Source organism: Panthera tigris, chromosome B1, assembly GCF_018350195.1.
Source record: "Panthera tigris isolate Pti1 chromosome B1, P.tigris_Pti1_mat1.1, whole genome shotgun sequence".
Lineage (NCBI taxonomy): Eukaryota > Metazoa > Chordata > Mammalia > Carnivora > Felidae > Panthera > Panthera tigris.
In genome coordinates, this window is record NC_056663.1 from 43408472 (window position 1) to 43433828 (window position 25357).

Genomic DNA, 25357 nt, shown 5'->3' on the forward strand with positions numbered 1-25357 from the left:
AATCCATTTAAATATAGAGTAATTATTGATATGTAAGGCTTTACTAATGACATCTTGTTTAGTGTTTGCTGGATATTTTGGAGTTCCCTTGTTCCTTTTATCCCTCCCTTTCTGCTTTTTTTAAACATCAACATTTATAATACTAATTTCTATAGATCAGGAATCCTGGCAGTACTTATTAGATCCTCTAAATTAGAGTCTCTTTCAGGCATGAATCAAGATGTTACCTTGGGACGCAGTCATCTTAAGGCTTAACTGGAGAAGGATCCACTTCCTCCTGTCCTTGTTGGCAAGATTCAGTTCATGTACTATTGAGCCAGAGCCCTTCTTCCTGGCTTTTGGGAAAAGGTCAATCTCAGTTCCTTTCTATGTGTGCCTACTCAAGGTGGATCTCAAAACATGGCACCTTGCTTCATTAGTGCAAGCAAGGGAGAAAAGTCAGACAGAGAATATAAGCGTGATGGGAACATTAGTTTTTTATTACCTAATGTAAGAAAGGACACCCCATCTCTTTTGTGATATTCTGTTAGAAGTAAGTCAGGAGGTTTCACCCAGATTCAATAATAGGAATCAACCAAGAAACAAAAGTGTGAGGAGGTATAAATTTTTGAGATCCATTCTATGATTGAAGATATGGTCTAGCTTACTAAATGTCTCACGTGTGCTTAAAAAGAATTTGTATTCTGCTGTTGTCAGATAATATGTTCCATAAATGTCCAGTAGGTTTCATTGGATGATGGGATATTCATTTCTTCTATACCTTTATTGTCTAAGGTCCTATAAAGTACTGAGAGAAAGATGGAGAATTCCTCAACTGATAATAATATAATGGAGTTCTCCTTTCAGTTCTGTCAATTTTGCTTCACATATTTTGCAACTCCCTTGTTTTGTTCGCATACATATAATACTGTTATGTCTTCTTGGTGGATTGACCCTTTTATTATTATGTAATGTCACTCTGGAACTTTTCTTTGCTCTGAAGTCTACTTTTATGTTAATATAGCCATTAAAGCATTCTCCTGATTAGTGTTTGCATCATATATTTGTTTTCATCATTTTACCTTTAACCTACATATGTTATATTTAAAGGGAGATTTTTTTTTAGAAATTTGTGTCATTTAAATATCGATTTCTGCAATCCCTGTTTTTCAATTGATGTGTTTGCCATTTTTATATAATGTAATTATTGATATATAAGAATTTAACCCTACCATCAGGTTATTTGGTTTCTGTTTCTTCCCACTCTTTGTTTCCCATTTCCTGACTTTTTATAAGTTATTTGAACATTTTTCAGCACCACACTTTAATTTATACTATTTTTTTAAAGACCATATAAAAACAGTATACACTAAAACAACTGTATAAACATGTAAAAACTAAAAGTTTCTTTGTAGTTGTTCTAGAGATTACAATATATATACATACAGCTTATTACAGTCTGCTGGTATTAACATTTTACCACTTGAAGTGGAATGTTGGTAACTTATCATCATTTAGGCCCCTTTACATCCACACAAAGTGATCCCCACTATGATATCATTGTCTCAAATATTTTTCTGCATATAATGAGAACTTTATCTAGCAGTTACAGTTTTTGCTTTCAATCATCACACTTTTCAAAACTCAACAGTAAAAGAATAATCTATTGTATGTGCCCATGTATTTAGCCTTTCCATTGTTCTTTCATTCTGGTATTCCAAGTTTGCTTTTAATACAATTTTCTTTCTTTCTTACCAATTTCCTTTAGCTATTCTTTTAGAACAGGTCTGATGGTTACAAATTCTTTTTCTTTATCTCAGAATGTCTTTCACTTTCATTTCTAAAAGGTATTTTTTCTGGATATAGAATTCTGTGTTGAGAGTTCTTTTAGCACTTGAAAATAAATGTTCTGTTACTTCTTTGTCCTCCATTATTTCTGAGGAAAAAACTGTCATTTGAATCAAGATTCCACTCACTGACTTAACTAGAGAGGACCATCACCTTGTTATTGCAAGATGGTGGCAGTGGAAGTCAGAGTTCCATACACAGGCTCTGTAAAATTGCCTTGTTAACATAGTGGGTATTGAAGACAGGATTTCACCCACTGGCTCTGCTGCTGCAGTGCCTGTTATTGTGGGAGAGGAGTGCCACTTTTTTTCACATATTATTTGTCTTCAGAGAAACAGTCATGGTTAAAAGTTTCTGACAAGGTGGAGGAGTTAAGATGGCAGAGAAGTAGGGTCCCAGGGCTTTCCTTGTCCCTCAAACACAGCTATATTGAGGTCATATCACTTGGAACACCCAGGAAAATGATCTGAGAAGTAGCAGAAGAATCTCCACTGTTGGAGGGAGACAGTGTGGCAGGTAGAAGTTGCGTGGAAGTGAATTGGGGTAGAGAAAAATGGTGGTGCTATGGAGGGGAGGGAACCCTTCCTGTGGAAAGACAAAAGGGAGAGAAAGAGAGATGGGTGGAGAAAGTGTGGCACTGAGTTCACACAGGAGGAAAACCTCTCTGGACCATGGATTAGGGATCAAGAAGTGCTGCATTCCACAGGATTTTTGTTGTTGTTGTTGTTGTGTGTGTGTGTGTGTGTGTGTGTGTGGTGGTTTTTTTGTTTGTTTGTTTGTTTGTTTGTTTTGCAAACAGTGTTTGGAGCTCAAACTCTGAGGTTTTGGAAGTGCACAACTTTCCCCAGAGTGGAGCTGTGGTGTGCACTTCTGGGGTGGAGGGAGCTGGCCCTGGATAGCATTCATTCTTGATGAAACAAATATAGCAAATATAACAAAATACAGCATCCATTCTTGATAAATAACCCGCAATGAAGTAGGGATAGAGGGAACATACACAAACATTATAAAGGCCATACACAAAAGACTCACAACTAATAACATCCTCAAGGAAGAAAACCTGAGAGCTTTTTCTCTATGGTCAGGAACAAGACAGGGATGTCTACTCTCACCATTGTTACTTAATAGAGTACTAGAAGTCATAAAACCTCAGCAATTAGACAATAAAAAGAAATAAAAGGCATCCAAATTGGCAAGGAAGAAGTCAAACGTTCATGCTTCACAGATGACATAATACTGTATGTAGAAAACCCAGAAGAAAAAATTGCTAGAACTGATACATGAATTCAGCAAAGTTGCAGGCTATAAAATCAATGAAAAGAAGTCTGTTGCATTTTTATACACCAATAATGAAGCAGAAGAAAGAGAAATCAAGGAATCAATCCCATTTATAATTGCAAAACAATCAGTAAGATACCTAGGAATAAACCTATGCCAAGAGGTAAAAGATCTATATTCTGAAAACTATAGAAAACATTGATGAAAGAAATTGAAGAAGACACAAAGAAATGGAAAAATATTACATGCTCATGGATTGGAAGAAAAAAAATAGTTACAATTTTTATACTACCCAAAGCAATCTACATATTCAATGCAATTCCCATCAAAATACCACCAACATTCTTCACAGAGCTAGAACAAACAATCCTAAAATTTGTATGGAACCACAAAAGACCCTGAATAGCCAAAGCAATCAATCCTCAAGAAGAAAAGCAAAGCTGGAGGAATCACAATTCTGAACTTCAAGCTGTATTACAAAGCTGTAGTCATGACAACAGTATGGTACTAGCACAAAAGCAGACACATAGATCAATGGAAGAGAATAGAAAACCCAGAAATGGATCCACAACTATATGGTCAACTGATCTTTGACAAAGCAGGAAAGAATAACCAATGGAAAAAAGACAGTTTCTTCAGCAAAAGATGTTGGGAAAACTGGACAGCAACATGCAGAAGAATGAACCTGGACCACTTTCTTACACCATACACAAAAATAAACTCAAAATGGATGAAAGACCTAAATGTAAGACAGGAAGCCATCAAAATCCTAGAAGAGAAAACAGGCAACAACCTCTTTGAAATTGGCCACAGCAACTTCTTACTTGACATGTCTCCAGAGGCAGGGGAAACAAAAGCAAAGATGAACTCTTGGGATCTCAACAGGATAAAAACTTCTGTAAAGTGAAGGAAACAATTAGCAAAACTAAAAGGCAAGCAACAAAATGGGAGAAGATATTTGAAAATGACATATCAGATAAAGGGTTAGCATCCAAAATCTATAAAGAACTTATCAAACTCAACACCAAAAAATAAAAAAAAAAAAAAAAAATAATAATAATAATCCAGTGAAGAAATGAGCAAAGGACATAGATACTTTTCCAAAGAAGATATCCAGATGGCTAACAGACACGTGAAAAAATGCTCAGCATCACTGATCATCAGGGAAATACAAATCAAAACCACAATGAGATACCATCTCACATCTGTCAGAATGGCTAAAATTAACAATTGAGGCAACAACAGATGTTGGTGAGTATGCAGCAAAAGAGGAACACTTTTGCACTGCTGGTGGGAATGCAAACTGGTGCAACCACTCAAAAACAGTATGGAGGTTCCTCAAAAAATTAAAAATAGATCTACACTATGACCCAGCAATTGTACTACTAGGTATTTATCCAAAGGATACAGGAGTGCTGTTTCGACGGGGCACATGCACCCCAGTGTTTATAGCAGTGCTATCAGCAATAGCCAAAGTATGGAAAGAGCCCAAATGTCCATCAACTGATGAATGGATGGAGATATATATATGTGTGTGTGTGTGTGTGTGTGTGTGTGTGTGTGTATTTGCAGCAATGTGGATGGAACTAGAGTATACTATGTTAAGCGAAACTAGTCAGAGAAAGACAAATATATGACTTCACTCATGGAATTTAAGATACAAAAGAAATTGGGGCGCCTGGGTGGCTCAGTCGGTTGAGCGGCCGACTTCAGCTCAGGTCATGATCTCACGGTCCGTGGGTTTGAGCCCCGCGTCGGGCCCTGTGCTGACAGCTCAATGCCTGGAGCCTGTTTCGGATTCTGTATCTCCCTTTCTCTGACCCTCCCCCATTCATGCTCTGTCTCTCTCTGTCTCAAAAATTAATAAACGTTAAAAAAAATTAAAAAAAAAAGAAATTAACATAAAGAAGGGAAGCAAAAATAACATAAAAACAGAGAGGGGGACAAAGCCTAAGAGACTCTTAAATACAGAGAACAAATGGTGGGTTGCTGGTGGGGTGTTGGGCAGGGGGATGGACTAAATGGGCAAGGAGCATTAATGAGGACACTTGGATGAGCACTGGGTGTAATATGTAGGTGATGAATCAACTGGATTCTACTCCTGAAACCAATATTATACTATATGCTAACTAACTAGCATGTTTAAAAACTAGTAGTCTTTAAATAAAAACTTTAAAAACAACAAAACACCAAATAAACACAGAAATAAAAGTGCTGAAAGGAAAATAATGGCAATTTAGAATTCTAGGTGCAATAATTAGACATATCTTATGAAAATGAAGATAAATAAAAACTTTTTCAAACATAAAAAAACAGTGAAAGAATTATCACCACCAGTAGCACACTGTAAGGAATACTAAAGAAAGCTATTCACACTGAAGGAAGTGATTCCACATGGAAGCACAGATCTATAAGAGGAAATGAAGAGTACCTGAAAGATTAAACATGTGGGTAAATGTAAAAGACTAAATTTTTGAGAACACTATTGACTCTTTCAGGTGAAAATAATAGCAGTATATAGGTCGAATTTATTAAATGTGTAGAATTAAATGTAGGAGCACCAAGGGTAGGAAGAGATAACAAAAATTATACTGTTGTAAAGTATTCTGTTGTTAGGTAGGATAATACTAATTCAAGGTAGATTGTGATAAATTAAGGATAAATGTTATAATCTCTGGAGTAGCCACCAAAAAAATTAATATTTAAAAAGACAGCTAGAGGGTCGCCTGGGTGGTTCAGTTGGTTAAGCTTCCAACTTTGGCTCAGGTCATGATCTCATGGTTCATGTGTTCAAGTCCTGCATCAGGCTCCATGCTGACAGTGTGGAGCCTGACTGTAATTCTCTCTCTCTCTCAAAATAAATAATAAACTTTAAAAAAGAAAAAAAGGACAGCTACAAGAGCCAACAGGGAAGAAAAACAGATTAATCCTCAATTACCCTAAAAGAAAAACAGAGGTGGGGGAAAGAACAAAGAAATGTGGGACAAATAGAAAACACATAATAAAATGGTAGACTTAAAACCAATAGTATCAGAAGTTATATTAAATGTAAATGCTTTTAACACTTCAATTTGAAAACATTATATGACTGAATTTAAAAAATATAAGATTCAACTCTATTCTGTTTACATCAGATACATCTTAAATATAAGGAAAGATACATTGAAAGTTAAAGGATGAAAAAGATATCTGTATGCAAAGAACTGTAAAAAAGTTGGTATGGCTGTATTAATATCAGAAAAAAAGTAAAATTAAAAACTAAGACTATTAGAAATAAAAAGAATTATGTCGTGATAAAGGGTCAGTTACTTCATCAGAAAAGCATACCAATCCTAAAGATATATGCACTAAAATATAACTTGAAAACATGTGAAACACCAATAATATACCTAAAACAAATAACATATGAACAACAATAATAGGCAATTTTAACACATGTCTCTCAGGAAATAATAGAAAAGGGAAAAAAAATTTAAAGGTTTCAAAAATACTGGTAACAAACTTGACTTTATTGACATTTTTCAATAATCGCAAATTGTACATTTTTTAGTGCACATGGAGCACTCACCAAAGTACATCATAGTCTGGACCATAAAGAAAACAATAATTTCAAAGAATTATTAATTGTGTATGTATGTTCCCTGCCTATGATTGAATTAATTATAAATCAGTAAGAAAAGATTAAACTGAAAATATCCAAATATTTGGAAGTTAAACAATACACTTCTAAGTAACCTATAATTCAGATATCAAAGTGAAAATTAGAAAATATTTTGACCTAAAAAGAACTACCCTATGACCCAGCAATTGCACTGCTAGGTATTTATCCAAGAGATACAGGTGTGCTGTTTCAGAGGGGCACATACACCCCAATGTTTACAGCAGTGTTATCAACAATAGCCAAAGTATGGAAAAAGCCCAAATGTCCATCAATGGATGAATGGATAAAGAAGATGTGGTATATATACAATGGAGTATTACTCGGCAATCAAAAAGAATGAAATCTTGTCACTTGCAACTACGTGGATGGAACTAGAGGGTATTATGCTAAGTGAGATTAGTCAGCGAAAGACAAGTATCATACGACTTCACTCATGAGGACTTTAAGAGACAAAATACATAAACATAAGGGAAGGGAAATAAAAATAATATAAAAACAGAGAGGGGGACAAAACAGAAGAGACTCACAAATATGGAGAACAAACTGAGGGTTACTGGAGGTGTTCTGGGGGGGAGGATCGGCTAAATGGGTAAGGACCACTAAGGAATCTACTCCTGAAATCATTGTTGTACTATATGCTAACTAACTTGGATGTAAATTAAAAATAAAATTTAAAAACAAAATTAAAAGAAAACTACTAGGCAAAAATTAAGGTCAAATAGGAAAACATCCACAATAAAAAAAATAGAAAAGAAAAGAAAGGAAAAGAAAAGAAAAGAAAGGAAAGGAAAGGAAAGGAAAGGAAAGGAAAGGAAAGGAAAAGAAAAGAAAAGAAAAGAAAAAGAAAATATTTTAACCTGAAGAATAATAAAAATACAACATATCACATTTCATGAAATGAAGCTAAAGAAGTATATAGAGCAAATTTACACCTTTAAAATATTTAGAAAATGTTTAAAATAAATGAACTAAATTTCCACTTCCAGAAGCTAGGAAAAGAGCAAATTTTAAAAAGGCAGAAATCAATGAAACAGAAAACAGAGATGCAATAAAGAAAAAAAAAAGACGAGGTGGTCTGAAAAGATTAATAGATTTTAGTTAATGTGAAAACACTTATCAACCCTGATCAGAAAGATCCCATAAAAGGTTAATAACACTAAGAAAGGTTTTTAAGAACAACTTTATGTCAAATGATTGACCATTAAATGAAATAGACTCCTTTAAGATTACAATATATGAAAAACCTACTGCAAGAATAAATTAAAAACCTGAATAGTCCTCTGTTAAAGAAATTGAATCCATAATTAAAGTACAACTCACAAAGAAAATTCCAGTTTCTTTGGTGAATTCTGACAAATATTTCATTGGAAAAGTAAACAATTTCATACAAAATTTCAAAAAATGAAAATGAGAGAAACTTTACCTAACTCAATTTTTCAGCCTTGCCACTAAACTCTGATAGGGATTAACCTTTGCCCCTGAGACCCAAGCCCAGGCTCTCTGGGTTCTTCTGTCTTCTAGGATTCACCCTATGGGTCACTTAGCCAAGGGACAAGGGAAAAGCAGTGGTTAGAGCAAGAGTCCTAGACAGTAGCATAGTCCTTAAGGCAAACACAGCTTCCCTCAGAAGCCATGGATTCGGGTTTTGGGGAAGGTGAGGTGGGAAAATATCAGGATTAACTGAGATCTGTATACAGCCAGCCAAGTCCAGTGAGAAGGACTAGGAGGAAGAACATGGACTACCACCCAGAGCTCTTCCTGAGTAAAAGCAGTTGATGCAGATTGCCAGCATCTGAGGCTCCAAGCAAGTAAGCAGGAGTGGGTGGTAGGAGAACTGGGAAAAAGAGCTCAGGGAGCCTGGTTGGGATGGAGATGCCTGAGTAGAGATGAGTATCTTCAGTTAAGGGCCCTGAAATGACAGAACTGCAGCCTCAGGGGTGGAAGCAGAAAGAAAAACAGATGCACATGCAAATAGTTCCACACTCAGTTTATTGTTTCCTTCAACTGTGACCAAGGGAGCAAAGGTGAAATTTTCATTTCTCAGTGAGATACTCTCTGATATCCATTGCCTTCTGAAGGAATTATTAGTTACTGTGGAAGAGAAAAAAGACACACAGGCTTAAGGTATTGAGAGCAATAAACTCCCTTCCACCGCAGAATATACAAACTGGGGGTACTGCCAAGCAAAAAAATTCACATGTCAAAAAAAAGGATTCTAGGGTCTCCTGGGTGGCTCAGCCGGGTAAGCATCAGACTCTTGGTGTCAGCTCAGGTCTTGATCTCAGGGTCATGAGTTCAAGTTCCACATTGGGCTCCACGTTGGGAATGGAACCTACTTAAAATTCTAGACAAAATTTTTGTTAATTTTGCTTGTGAAATTATTTGGCCATGAGTAACATTTACGCTACAATTTTATGAGATTTCTGGAGAAGCATCATTTTTAATCAGAAGTATTTGCAAATGAGAAAATCTTACATTTTTCTACATACAATAAAATGTTCATGAATATGAATCAAACTGCATTATTTTTTAGAAATTGAAATATATATTAATTGTACCTTTTCCATATCTTGGGGCCAATCTGTTTGGTTTTTCATGTTGTAAATAGTTTTGTTTTTGGCAGTTGGAAACTCATAGGACTTAAATATTGTGCCTTCAATGCCTAACGGATAAGGTGGTCCTGATTATAAATTTACTTTATAGACTAATTTACATAACAGATATCTTACTGGATTCAACCCTTTAATTCCATTCTACCCACAAGAGATAGTTCCCAACAGACTTAAGAGAACAATATTGAATGAAGAAAAAAGACCAATAATAAGATTAGTAAAGATTAATACATTGTTTCTGATTTAGTACTTTATTAATTAAACTACCCAATAAATACTATAGATTATGAATTTCATTTTAATTTCAAACATTTATTTTAAGAGACAGCTTCTAATATACTTACCTACTGTTATGTGTTTGGATGCTTTCCTGTGATTTGGATCTAAATAAACAACGAAATAATACTTTTAGTTTGATACAATACAATACAATAAAGTTATTTTATATTTTTAATGGAAGTTTCTTCCTCTTTGCCTGCAAAAGAATGGTAAAAAAGAAATATCTCCCAAATGTCTACATTTATACTACTTATTACCAAAAGTCAAAATCAAATTTTTGGATCCATAGATTTTTTTCTGATCCTCTAACCAACAGAATTAGAGAAAAAAATAATAAATTGAAGACAAATTAAATGAGGTTTATTGACAGAGAAAATAATATAGATGATAAGATTAGGGAGATAATTCAGTGATAAGTGATATAATTTTACCCTTCTCATCCTTTCCCTACCTCTGCTATTTTATATCTTCAGACCTTAAAGAAGATGTTTCCAACTATTCTCACTATGAAACACCCCTTTTTAATATACAGTTGACCCATGAACAACAAAGGGGTTAAGGGTGTCAACCCCCACAGAGTTGATTACCACACATAACACTTTTGACTCCTCTAAAATTTAATTACTTAATAATCTACTGTTGACTGGAAGCCTTTCTGATAACATAAAGGGTTGATTAACACATTTTATACTTCATATATATATACATATATATATATGTATATATATATAAAATAAACTGTATCTTACAATAAAGTAAGCTGGGGAAAAGAAAGCCTATTAAGAAAATCATAAAGAAGATACATTTATGGTACTATATTTATATATTTATCAAAAAGCCCATGTGTAAGTGGATCTGCACGGTTCAAATCCATGTTGTTCGAAGGTTAACTGTAGTTAGTTCTCCCCCAAACCAATAAAGGGACCTAGACTTGTGTCTACTGACATGCACAACCCATTAGATTTCCAGCATTTAAAAAAATTCTTGTTTTGGTAGTGTTAACCATGCCTTTGACTATCCCTCAGTCCAGTTGAATACCACTTCTAGAAGAAGATGATTATGTGAATCCCATATTCTATAATGGGAGAGGGGACAAATGGAGTAGTAATAATATTAATTATGTGTGTATGTGAAGTTCAAGAGTAATCACTCATTCATTAACAACTTATTCTTTAAGCATGTACTCTGCTAGGTGTACAGAGCATTACCCTCAAGTGATTTCAGAGTATATATAGGGAAAGTGATGCTTCTAGGTAAGCAAAAGTTTGGAAGAATTGTGTTGAGCATTCTCTTGACAGGAAATGGAGACAATAAAGAAAATTAGCTCTTTTTTCATACCTAGTTGGGAGAATGTAACTAACATCTATAAAAGAGTAATTATGTTAGGAGATATCCAAAAATAACAGAGAGAATAAAGGATGTAGAAATTCCATAACCTTCCCTAATGGAGGAAGTGACTCCATCAGAAAGGATAGAAACTATAAATGTTGTGGTGCAGCCTGAAATTTTAACCTGTGGCTATAAAGGGATATTCTGGAATACTAGTAGATTGAAAGTAACTAAAAGACACTTTAAGGAAAAATGTCAGACAGTACAAGAAAACTAAAATTCTAATAAGGGAGAAAGAAATGTGAGAAGACCAATAAATATTTGATGACTTTAGAAGGATCACAAGGCCACAACTGTGGAGCATGGGAAACTAAAAATTTAAGAAGAATTCAGAGAACCTTTGTTAACACAATTGTGGGCTGTTGCGGGGCTGTGAGAAGCAAAGAATTTTAGTGTGTTTATGATACCATCTCTGTGATAAACCCCTTCTAAGTGGAGTTTACCCCATTGTTTATATTGAGTTTGTGGATATAAATGTAATCTGAACAAAAAAGTAGTATTTTCCTTTGTGTACCTCATCATAAAGAATGTAAAAAATGCTCTGCTTATGAGTTACTTCCACATAATAATTATAGATATCTTGTCTCATTAGATTTAACTAGTTTTTTTCCTGTGTATCAAAAGAGTAGGGAATCAATAAAAATTTAGTCAACTGAGAAAAAAGACTGAGTTAATAAATATTTATTCCTAGAACGAAAAATACCGATAAATTGTTTTTTAGGACAGTACTTTATCATCTGTGGCTGCTAAAAAATAGTAAGCAATTATTTGTTCACTATTTTCTTTTTTAAAAGTTATTTATTTACTTTGAAAGAGAGAAAGAGAAAGAGGGAGCAGGGGGAGGGGTTCAGAGAGAGGAGAGAGAGAATCCCAAGCACGCCCTGCACGGGTTCAATCACATGATTTGAGCCGAAATCAAAAGTGGATGCCTAACCAACTGAGTCACCCAGGTGCCCCTGTTCATTCTTATTTTCAAGATACACTTATTTATGAGAAAAACTTTCTAAGTTACTTACCTGCTGGTATATGTTTGAGCACTACTTTCTGAACTGGATCTAAATAAAAATAAAAAATAAAAATAATGTCTAGCAGTTAAGAAACTTGCCTAAATTGAGAATGATGATCAAGCCATTTTATACCAAAACTAACTCTCTTAACACTTGGTACATGCAAATAAGTAATATTCTTATTTACACAACACCAAGTACAACATATAATGCAAAATATAAAACTTCCAGTGGGGAAAAGTATCAAGATGGTAGAGATGCATTTTTTTTTTCTTCACCACTTCTAAGCACAATACGTAAGTTTGACTATGAAGGCCTAAATTTGGCTTTCAGACTTCAAGTTAGTTTTTTTATTCATTGATATGTAAATTTCCACATTTTGCAAATGAAAACTCACATTTATTTACTTCTGGGCAATTTAGCAGAATGAAATGACAGGAAAGAGTTCCCCTTTCTATTCCACAAGAAAAGTCTTCCCTTTCTATTCCACAGAAAAGCTGAAGAAGATGGCACAAAAATTTAATATCCAATGGAGATTGACAGCCAAAAAGGCTTTTCCTTCTGTCAGTAAAAAATGAAGAAACTAAGAGTTCAGAAGGAAAACAGGAGCAAAAGCTGAATGACTACAAGGGAATATGAATGATTTACATCCTAAGAGACATAGTTTTACTAACCGTACCTTGGAAGGAGTAGAAGACACTGTTTCTAACAGATGTTAGAAAGATAGAACAAACCCTGAGACTAGTAGTCCTAAATAGAGCAAATAAAAATTATGGCCATTGGGAATGCAACAAGTAAGCTGGCTTATCCATGTAGATGGAAAAGGGCCACATAGAGAAGTAAAACTTCAGGCCTGTACTATGTAGAGGGGCAGGATCTCAATTCCTTAATCCTACTACCTACAAATTTGAGCCAGGAAATATAGAAAATATTGAAACATTCATGCTCCAGGACAGGCAAATCTGAAACATTCCCCTCTTCCTAATGTATGCGTAAACTCAGCATGCAGAATTCCCATGAGACCAATCATGGCTCCTAAGGATGACATCATTTACAAGTCTAAATTACAAACTACTGCTGTGTGTTAAATGGCCACAGCCATAGCACAGCAGAACAAAAAATTCACACATTAAGATCAATGGACAATATAAAAAACTTAAATAGAAATATTTAAGATCTCCACAGAGAGTAAGATGGGAATAAGTCATGAAAAAGATAACCATTAGGAGAATGAGTGATCTGGAAGCTCATATGAAGGAATCAATGCCAGATAGAGAGGTGAAAAAGTACGGTACATGAACAGTCCAGTTAAGAAACATGGACGCTAAAATGAGAAGACTCTCCCCAATATAATCATTTTAGATATTAGTCATTTTAAAGAAAAGAAAAAGAATGGGGAAGGGTCAATAATTGAAGAAATAATAACTGATTTTTTGTATAGAATTAATGACCTGAGTATTGATATCTAAAGACTATATTGAATCCAGATCAGTATCAATAAGAACAAATTATATCAGAACATATCATAATAAAATAACAAAACTCAGGACAAATAGGAAACCTTAGAAGCCATTTAGAGCAAACACACATTAATTGGAAAGGAATAAAGAAATTAATTACACTAACAACGGAGGTCTCATCAATGACAGTAAATGTCACATTACAATAGAATGCTTTAAAAGAGTTGTGTAAAGTGACTCTCAACTATAAGTCTATAATCATCCAGGTTCTCTTTCAAAGCTGGGTGTGGAAAAAATATATGTTCAGGCATTTAACACAAAATGCTTATAACCATAGACACTAATTGAAACTAAAAGGGTTGTACTTCAGGAAAAGGGAAATTGAAATCAACATGAGAAAATGGGTTCAAGAATGAATAGCGAACAAAGTAATTAGTAAATATGTTGTTAGATCCTAGTAAATATAATCACAACAACAATAATGACTAATGGAAGGGAAGTCATGTAGGTAAAGAACCTAGAAGTTAAAACTCAAATGACAATATATGAAAGATTCATAATGTAGTTTGCTATTAAATGATCTAAGATCCTTCTACTGTTTAGGAAAAGACTGGAAATATTAATTTAATTCAGATATTTAAAAATTAATGATGCTTAAAGTGGCATTAATATAACGATACTGGGATTCACGCCTCTCTGTATTCCTTGACTTCAACAGCCTTTCCCACTAACTTTCCACCAGATAAGGATTATTCCAAAAATAAATGACCTGAAAATTATAGTGTAGATTTTATGTTAGTAAAGCAAAGCAATAGTATCAAGTGACATTATTAAAACTTACATGAATAATTATCCCAAAAATGTTTCCCTAGTACACACCAAGCCAGAAGGTTAGTGTAGTGGATTAACATCCTAAATTATACTACTCTAACTGAAATGTAAATTTTCCTATAATTAATGTTATCATCCCTCACCCAATGTAGGTGAATAATGACCCTAGAAGAGATGAATTATATCAACAAGTTTTAGGATGAGAGATAATATGAGAGAAGAAATGAGAACAGTTATAACATCACAGCAGTTGTAACATCCATAGATATATGGATGTGTATATGTGTGTGTACGTATCTATGTACTTTTGTATTTTTAAGGTTTTTTGTTTAGCTGCCCATGTGGGGAGGGGCAGGGGGAGATTAAAAGTAATCATTTATTCATTCATTCAACAAATATTTATTGAGCACTTAGCATTAACCAAGAATTCTACTACAGGCTGGCTATACAATGCTGAGAAAGATAATCATGGCTTTTATTTTCTGAGATAACAGTATAATAAGACATATGTCCAAGTTGAGGAAAAGTACCTGAGACTTGCTGTGTTTGAGTACCATATGAAAACTCCCTGACACAGAGAGGACATATTACTATTATCATTATTAAATGAAAATCAATTTTTTTTTAGTTTGGTGATGGTAAATCATGATTTCAAAGTGTCACTATAAAGAGATTGTCATAATAAAAGAGAAATAAAGAAAGGCAGGCATTCTTATTGAAGAGGAAGCTCTCATCTAGAATAAGACAAATTATATAACCATGTTGTACAGCCTACAAGGTTTACTCTATAGATCTGGAAGTGTTTTTGGAATAGCAGTGGACTTTGGAAGAACACATAAGGAATAACACCAACACTTCCTCACAAGTAAATAAAGATTGTAAGTCAGGGAGAGGGGTGTGAAAACTCCTAAACATTTTATATCTGCAGAAAGACCCCAAACCCAAAAATGACAGATGTGGGAAACTAGACTTACTGCTTTATTATACAGAAATATCCACCCTTCAGGAAATGGATGGAAATCTAATTAAAACTCTTTTGTGATACTGAAAGGCTATGGAAGATGTAGAATTACTGTGTTTTTTTTTCTAATGTTTATTTATTTTGAGAGAGAAAAAGATAGACTACAAACAGGGGAGGGTCAGAGAGAAAGAGGGAGAGAGAGAATCCCAAGCAGTCTCTGAACTGTTCGTGTAGAGCCCGATGTGGGGATAGATCCCACAAACCGTGGGATCATGACCTGAGTCGATATCAACAGTCAGACACCTAACTGACTGAGCCACCCAGACACCCCCATAGAATTATTGTTTCTTGGGTCACCTGGGTGACTCAATCAGTTAAGCCTTCGACTCTCGGTTTCGGCTCAGATCATGATCTCACAGTTTTGTGAGTTTGATCCCTACCATTAGGCTCTGTGCTGTTGGTAGGGAGTCTGCTTGGGATTCTCTCTTTCCCCCTCTATCTCTGCTCCTCCCCTTCTCATGCTGTTTCTGTCTCTTTAAAAATAAGTAAATAAACTTACAAAATTTTATTATGATGTTTCTCTTCAGCAAAGTTTTCTTAAGTGACTAGGGTAAGAATTCATTCAGTTGTTCATGAGCATGCACATTTAATTTCTAGTTGTAAAAATCTATAAATACAGAGGTAAACTTCCCATTTATGAGTTAGCTCCATAAACATTTAACCAATCATTTTTTCCTTTGTTTCCAAAAACTAAACCCCAACATACATTAACAAAATCAAAGTAAGAAGACATTGATTTTTCTAGACAAATAGTCATTAGTTATTAGATTGGCAAATACTAATGTTATTTTTTCGTATAGCACCTTACCAATTGTTACTGCTCAATTGATACTTAGTAATTTATTGCTGGTTATCAATTTGTTAATCTTATTTTTAACACATACTTATTTTGAATTCTTTTAAATGTTTTGTTTATTTTTAAGACAGAGAGAGACAGAGCATGAATGGGGATGGGGCAGAGAGAGAGGGAGACACAGAATCTGAAGCAGGCTCCAGGCTCCAAGCTGTCAGCACAGAGCCCGACGCGGGGCTCAAACTCATGAACCATGAGATCATGACCTGAGCCGAAGTCAAACGCTCAACTGACTGAGCCACCCAGGTGCCCCCACATACTTACTTTAAAAGACACCTCCTAATTTACTTACCTGACTGTATCTGTTTGGCTGCTGCTTTCTGATCTGGATCTAAATGAGAATGAAAATAATGCTTTCCAAGTTAATATTAAAAAAATATGCATCCATAACAAATGAATGTCAGACTATTTTGTAACCTGCATTAACTCTTTTATATCACTAATTGCCACTAATGAATAATTTTAAGAGATTACTAAATTGAAGTATGCAATTAATATTCTTATTTATACACATACCATATCCATAAAGAATATAAATATCAAATCCCCAATAGGGAAAGGAGTAAGAGAACAGATTAGTTTTCTCCTTTTTACTTGCCAGGATATGCTCAATTTTAAATGCCTGATTCTGGCCTTCAAGTTCCAATCTAATGTTTTACCCACTGATAAACAAATTATTACAGGTCATGATTTAAAACCCTCACTGACTTCTAGATAATCAAACTGACTGGGCTGACAAGGTAGCTTCCCCCTTCTACCATGCACAGAGAAATAGTGAAAAAATAACACAAAATACTAGCCAAAATTTAAAAGAAGAAAGGGAAATTTCCCATGATAGTATTAAAAAGAGAGAAAACTGTAAGCATGAAAAGTAAATAGGAACTAAAGCTGAGTGACTCCTGGGGCGCCTGGGTGGCTCAGTTGGTGAAGCATCCGACTTCGGCTCAGGTCACAATCTCGCGGTCCGTGAGTTTGAGCCCCGCGTCGGGTTCTGTGCTGACTGCTCAGAGCCTGGAGCCTACTTCTGATTCTGTGTCTCCCTTTCTCTCTCTGACCCTCCCCCATTCATGCTCTGTCTCTCTCTGTCTCAAAAAAAAATAAATAAACGTTAAAAAAAAAAAAAGCTGAGTGACTCCAGAAGTAGGTGAATTAGTCATCCACATAGCCAATAAGGAGTTGAGCCCTCCTAGAAAGCTTACACTGACTCCTTCTCTAAACTTGGAAGCCATAAAAGAGGGATAGTAAAATCTGCTACTATTAATCTTTGAGATGCAGCAAGGTAATTGTTTCAAAAGTGTAGATGGAAAAGGATCACCTAGAGACATAGAAACTCTAAGTGCTTCAAATGGTTTAAGGATGTGGATGGAAAAAATATCAAATAGAGAAACAGGAACCTCAAGCCTTATGAGTTTTAGGTTTAGGATACAGGCCCATGCTTCCTATGAATTCTAGATCTCCAGGTATAACAAATGTAAGCATTTATGACTTAGGAGAGTAACACATGAAATAATCTCCACAAGGAAGATTCTACAAAGCAGGATACACAGAAATCTCATGATATAATTATGGGTGCTTAAGGTGGCCTTACAATCAAAGAAAAAAAGCCACTGAGAGTTAGTGTCCACAGGCAGAGAAAAGTAAAGAATTCATACATAAAAAAAATTACAAGTAACAGACCAAAAAAAAAAAAAAAAAGAAAAGAAAGAAAAAAAAGAATGTTTGGGATTTCCATAGAGACCAATAAAGAAACAGAACCCATTAAACAAAAAATGAAAGAACTGGAAAAAAAGGATTACTGATTTTTTAATTGTTTAGGGAAATCACCCAGAACACTTGACAAACAGAAATGTAATAAAATATAAAAAGAGCAGTTAAGAAACATGAAGGAGTTCAGACACAGAAGATTTAGAATGACAGAGACTCAATATTTGAAGAGAAAACATCTAGGACTTTTCCAAACTTGAAATTGTGAGTCTTCTCACTTAAAGAAAATACTGAATTTGGTACAGGGGTTAAAAAAAAATCTCGGGAAGGAGTGAAGATGGCGGACAGCATGGAAGTTTTTTGTGTGTCTCACATCCATGAAATACAGCCAGACCAACACTAAACCATCTTACACACCTAGAAAACTGATTGGAGGATTAACACAACAATCTGTACAACCTGAACCACAGAATTCAGCAGGTACACGGTACAGAGAGGTGAATTTGGGGAGTGAGAAGCCACAAAAGGTAGGGAACTGCTTTTGCGGGCAGAGGATGGAGACTGGGGAGGGGGGAGAATACAGGAAAAGCACCCCTCCCCAAAAGCAGCCAGAGAGAAAGTGGAAAATTGGAAATAGCCACAGGGACTAAACTAAAAAGGGAGAAAGGAGAAAGGAGAGGGTTTAAATTCCATTAAGACTGTAAACAAGGGGAGTGCAAAGGCTGCAACTCTGCAGCTCGATACCTGGCAGTGCCCTGGTGGGAAGGGCGAATCCCCAGGAACAGACTGGGGTCCAGGAGGTTCTCGAGCTACACTGGGAAAAGCAGTTCCACAGCTGGAAGGACATTTGGTACAAACTGTTGAAGCCACCTGGTCCCAACAGACCCCAGAAGGTGGCCACATTCGCTGGTGCTGGAGCAAGGTCATTAAGGTTGAAGCCTGGTGCCAGATGCGTGTTGTGATTTTCCATAATCCCTGAAACGCTGCTGCTACACTGTCTCACGAACATTTTCTGGGGCGGGCTGGCACCTGGCCACAGTCTCAGGGTACAGGCAGCAGCAGGGTCCAGCGGGCATTCCTGGGTGCAGCCGACATTTGGCCGTTGCTCATTTGGCCATTGCTTGGTGAGACCCTCCTACAGAGGGGTGGAACAGGTCAAAGCTGCAGTCCTTTGGAAGTAAGGGGCCAGGGAAAACAGCCGCATCTGAGACAAAACTCAGGAGAGAGGTACTTCCTGGAGCCTGGTCACAGAGTGAAAAAGCAGGGAGTGGACAAGAACTGAAGACAGAGGACGGGTGTGCGATCTGGTAGAACAGACTGGGTAGCTGGGTGGGGCCATTTTCACTGCTCAAGTGCATGCACATATGCACCTACGAGCCCCACAACAATACACCCCAGTAGGCTAACAGCACCATCTAGTGGAGAGCGGAGCTGTTACACTGAGCCCTGCCCAACTGGGCCACTTGGCTTTTCAAGAACAGAAGTCTCACCGCTGGCTTAATTTATGGACTATAAAGAGCTATGTAGACTGACTTCTAGGGGAAAAGAAAGCAATTTCAGTCCTACTTCAATCTGTTACCAGGTTCATCTATTCAAGTTTCTTTCTTTTTTCTTTTTCTCTTTTACAATTCTTTTTTCTTGAATACAGAAACAGAAAAAATTTACTTTTATTTTCAATTTTTATTAAAAATATTTTTCTTTAATTTTTATTACTATATTTTTTACTTTTGTGTAAATTTTTTCAATTTCTACTTTACTTCCATCATTTTATTTTAGTCTACTTCAGTGTATTCACCTTTTAAAAATTTCAAACGATTTTTTTTTCTTTTTTTTCTTTTTTCTCTTTTTGTTTCTTTTCTTTTTCTTGAATCCACAAAGAGAAAGACTTCATTTTTACTTTCAATTTCTATTAAAAATATTTTTATTTAATTTTTAATACTATTTTTTGCTTTTATGTAAATTTTTTCAAATTCTATTTTACTTCCATTATTTTATTTTAGTCTACTACAGTGTATTCACTTTTTCAAATTTTCAAACTATTTCTTTTTTCTTTTCTTTTTTTCTTTTTTAATCTTTTTTCTCTTTTTCATTTCTTTTCTTTTTTCTTAAATACAGTAAAAGAAAAAATTCATATTTATTTTTAAATTTTATTAAAAATATTTTTCTTTAATTTTTTTCTACTATATTTATTTTTCTATATATTTTTTCAAATTCTATTTTACCCCCATCATCTCATTTTAGTCTACTTCAGTGTATTCATTTTTTCAAATTCTCAAACGATTTCCTTTTTTTTCTCCCCCCCTTTTTATTTTCTCTAATTGTCAAACCACCTTCAATATCCAGACCAAAACACACCTAGGATCTAGCATCATATATTTGATTTTTGTGTGTGTGTGTTAAATTTTTATTTTTAAATTTTTTTAATTTTAATTTTTTTAATTTCAATTTTTCTACCTCATTAATTCCTTTTCTCCCTTCAAAATGACAAAACGAAGGAATTCACTGGAAAAGAAAGAGCACGAAGAAACGACAGCTAGGGATTTAACCAACACAGATACAGGCAAGATGGCTGAACCAGAATTTAGAATCACAATAATAAGAATACTAGCTGGAGTCAAAAATAGATTAGAATCCCTTTCTGCAGAGATAAAAGAAGTAAAAAATAACCAAAATGAAATTAAAAATGCTGTAACTGAGCTGCAATCACGGATGGCTGCAGCAGCGGCAAGGATGGACAAGGCAGAACAGAGAATCAGCAATATAGAAGACAAACTTATAAAGAATAATGAAGCAGAAAAAAAGAGGGAGATTAAGGGAAAAGAGCACAATTTAAGAATTAGAGAAATCGGGGCACCTGGGTGGCTCAGCCGGTTAAGCGGCCGAATTAGGCTCAGGTCATGATCTCACGGTCCATGAGTCCGAGCCCCACATCAGGCTCTGTGCTGACAGCTCAGAACCTGGAGCCTGTTTCAGATTCTGTGTCTCCCTCTCTCTGATCCTCCCCCGTTCATGCTTTGTCTCTCTCTGTCCCAAAAATAAATAAACGTTAAAAAAAATTAAAAAAAAAAAAAGAATTAGAGAAATCAAGGACTCATTAAAAAGGAACAACATCAGAATCATAGGGGTCCCAGAAGAAGAAGAGAGAGAAAGGGTTATGTGAGCAAATCATAGTGGAAAACTTTCCTAACATGGGGAAAGACAGATATCAAAATCCAGGAATCACAGAGAACCCCCCATTACATTCAACAAAAACCGACCATCAACAAGGCATATCATAGTCAAATTCACAAAATACTCAGACAAGGAGAGAATCATGAAAGCAGCAAGGGAAAAAAAGTCCCTAACCTACAAGGGAAGACATATGAGGTTTGCTGCAGACCTATCCACAGAAACTTGGCAGGCCAGAAAGGAGTGGCAGGATATATTCAACGTGCCGAATCAGAAAAACATGCAGCCAAGAATTCTTTATCCAGCAAGGCTGTCATTCAAAACAGAAAGAGAGATAAAAAGTTTCCCACACAAACAAAACTTAAAGGAGTTTGTGACCACTAAACCAGCCCTGCAAGAAATTTTAATGGGGACTCTCTGAAGGGAGAAAAGATGGGGGAAAAACAAATAAATAAAGACCAAAAGCAACAAAGACTAGAAAGGACCAGAGAATGCCACCAGAAACCCTACAAGCAACATAATGGCAATAAATTCATATCTTTCATACTCACTTTAAACGTCAATGGACTCAATGCTCCAATCAAAAGACACAGGGTAACAGAATGGGTAAGAAAACAAGATCCATCTATATGCTGTTTACAAGAGACCCACTTTAGACCTAAAGACACTTTCAGATTGAAAATAAGGGGATGGAGAACCATCTATCATGCTAATGGTCAACAAAAGAAAGCCGGAGTAGCCATACTTATATCAGACAATCTAGACTTTAAAATAAAGACCGTATCAAGACATGAAGAAGGGCATTATATCATAATCAAGGGGTCTATCCACCAAGAAGACCTAACAATTGTAAACATTTATGCACCTAATGTGAAAGCACCCAAATATATAAATCAGTTAATCACAAACTCATCGATAGTAATACCATAATAGTAGGAGACTTCAACACCCCACTCACAGGAATGGACAGATCATCTAATCAAAAACTCAACAAGGAAACAGTGGCTTTGAATGACACATTGGACCAGATGGACTTAACAGATATATTCAGAACATTTTATCCTAAAGCAGCAGAATATACATTCTTCTCCAGTGCATATGGAATGTTCTCCAGAATAGACCATATACTGGGACACAAATCAGCCCTAAGTAAGTACAAAAAGATCATACCGTGCATATTTTCAGACCACAACGCTATGAAACTCGAAATCAGCCACAAAAAGTTTGGGAAAGGTAACAAATATTTGGAGACTGAAGAACATCCTACTAACGAATGAATGGGCTAACCAAGCAGTCAAAGAGGAAATTAAAAAGTATATTCCTAAACACCACAACCCAAAACCTCTGGGATGCAGCAAAGGCGGTTATAAGGGGACAGTATATAGCAATCCAGGCCTTCCTAAAGAAGGAAGAAAGGTCTCAGATACACAACCTAACCTTACACCTCAAAGAGCTGGGAAAAGAGCAACAAACGAAATCCAAAACCAGCAGAACACAGGAAATAATAAAGATAAGAGCAGAAATTAATGCTATCAAAACCAAAAAAAGCAGAACAGATCAATGACACCAGAAGTTGGTTCTTTGAAAGAATTAACAAAATTGATAAACACCTAGCCAGTTTGATCAAAAAGAAAAAGGAAAGGACCCAAATAAATAAAATCAAGAATGAAAGAGGAGAGATCACAACCAACACAGCAGAAATAAAAACAATAATAAGACAATATTATGAGCAATATATGCCAATAAAATCAGTAATCTGGAAGGAAAGGACAAATTTCTAGAAACATATACACTACCAAAACTGAAACAGGAAGAAATAGAAAATTTGAACAGACCCATAACCCATAAACAGACCCATAAAGTAAAGAAATCGAATTAGTAATCAAAAATCTGCCAAACAACAAGAGTCCAGGGCCAGATGGCTTTCCAGGGGAATTCTACCAAACATTTAAGGAAGAGTTAACACCTATTCTCTTGAAACTGTTCCAAAAAATAGAAATGGAAGGAAAACTTCCAAACTCTTTCTATGAAACCACCATTACCTTGATTCCAAAACCAGACAGAGACCACACTAAAAAGGAGAACTATAGACCCATTTCCCTGATGAACATGGATGCAAAAATCTTCAACAAGATATTAGCCAACCGAATCCAACAACACATTAAAAAAATTGTTCACCACGACCAAGCAGGATTTATACCTGGGATGCAGGGCTGGTTCAATACCCATAAAACAATCAACGTGATTCATCACATCAATAAAAGAAAGGACAAGAACCATTTGATCCTCTCAATAGATGCAGAGAAAGCATTTGACAAAATACAGTATGCTTTCTTGATAAAAACCCTCAAGAAAGTAGGGATAGAAAGAGCATACCTCGAGATCATAAAACCCATATGTGAAGGATCCACCACTAATATCATCCTCAATGGGGAAAAACTGACAGCTTTCCCCCTAAGGTGAGGAACAAGACAGGGATGACACCTCTCACCACTGTTATTCAACATACTATTGGAAGTCTTAGCCTCTGCAATCAGACAACACAAAGAAATAAAAGGCATCCAAATCGGCCAGGAGGAGGTCAAACTTTCACTCTTCACAGATGACATGATACTCTATATGGAAAACCCAAAAGATTTCACCAAAAAACTGCTAGAACTGATTCATGAATTCAGCAAAGTTGCAGGATATAAAGTCAATGTACAGAAATCGGTTGCATTTCTATACACCAAAAATGAAGCAACAGAAAGAGAAATCAAGGAACTGATCCATTTACAGTTGCACCAAAAACCATAAAATACCTAGGAATAAATCTAACCAAAGAGGTGAAAAATCTATACACTGAAAACTATAGAAAGCTTATGAAAGAAATTGAAGAAGACACAAAAAAATGGAAAAAGATTCCATGCTCCTGGATAGCAAGAACAAATATTGTTAAAATGTCGATACTACCCAAAGCAATCTACATATTCAATGCAATCCCTATCAAAGTAACACCAGCATTCTTTACAGAGCTAGAACAAATAATCCTAAAATTTGTATGGAACCAGAAAAGACCCCAAATAGCCAAAGCGATCTTGAAAAAGAAAACCAAAACAGGAGGCATCACAATCCCAGACTTCACGCTATACTACAAAGCTGTAATCATCAAGACAGTATGGTATTGGGACAAGAACAGACACTTAGAGCAATAGAATAGAATAGAGAACCCAGAAATGGACCCACAAACGTATGGCCAACTAATCTTTGACAAAGCAGGAAAGAATATCCAATGGAATAAAGACAGTCTCTTCAGCAAGTGATGCTGGGAAAACTGGACAGTGACATGCAGAAGAATGAACCTGGACAACTTTCTTACACCGTACACAAAAATAAACTCAAAATGGATGAAGGACCTAAATGTAAGACAGGAAGTCATCAAAATCCTCGAGGAGAAAGCAGGGAAAAACGTCTTTGATCTTGGCCGCAGCAACTTCTTACTCAACATGTCTCTCTCTGGAGGCAAGGGAAACAAAAGCAAAATTGAACTTTTGGAACCTCATCAAAATAAAAAGCTTCTGCACAGCAAAAGAAACAATCGGCAAAACTAAAAGGCAACTGACAGAATGGGAGAAGATATTGCAAATGACATATCAGATAAAGGGTTAGTATCCAAAATGTATAAAGAACTTATCAAACTCAACATCCAAAAAACAAAGAATACAGTGAAGAAATGGGCAAAAGACATGAATAGACACTTCTCCAAAGAAGACATCCAGATGGCCAACCAGCACATGAAAAAATGCTCAACATCACTCATCATCAGGGAAATACAAATCAAAACCACAATGAGATACCACCTGATACCTGTCAGAATGGCTAACATTAACAACTCAGGTGACAACAGATGTTGGCGAGGATGCGGAGAAAGGATCTCTTTTGCATTTTTGGTGGGAATGCAAGCTGGTGCAGCCACTCTGGAAAACAGTATGGAGGTTCCTCAAAAAACTAAAAATAGAACTACCCTACAACCCAGCAATTGCACTACTAGGCATTTATCCAAGGGATAAAGGTGTACTGTTTTGAAGGGGCACATGCACCCCCATGTTTATAGCAGTGCTATCAACAATAGCCAAAGTATGGAAAGAGCCCAAATGTCCATTGATGGATGAATGGATAAAGAAGAAGTGGTATATATATACAATGGAGTATTACTCGGCAATCAAAAAGAATGAAATTTTGCCATTTGTAACTACATGGATGGAACTGGAGGGTATTAAGGTAAGTG

The 25357-nt window shown here is 35.7% G+C and overlaps 1 protein-coding gene across 5 annotated transcripts in view; it reads right to left on the minus strand.

Moving 5' to 3' along the window:
- Positions 1–8738: 8738 nt before the first annotated feature.
- Positions 8739–25357, minus strand: part of ADAM32 (ADAM metallopeptidase domain 32) — a 174062-nt gene continuing 157443 nt past the window's right edge. For 4 of the 5 annotated variants that reach the window (XR_006216642.1, XM_042983412.1, XM_007097061.3 and 1 more), the window contains 4 exons: positions 16511–16549; positions 12063–12101; positions 9723–9761; positions 8739–8857 (listed from right to left, as the gene is read on the minus strand). Coding sequence is in view for 3 of the 5 variants with exons in the window: in XM_042983412.1 (XP_042839346.1) it covers positions 8851–8857; positions 9723–9761; positions 12063–12101; positions 16511–16549 (124 nt within the window). In the remaining 2 variants the exon portion in view is untranslated. Of the gene's footprint in view, positions 8858–9722; positions 9762–12060; positions 12102–16510; positions 16550–25357 lie in introns of those variants that run through there. The other variant, XM_042983414.1, reaches the window with a different exon arrangement.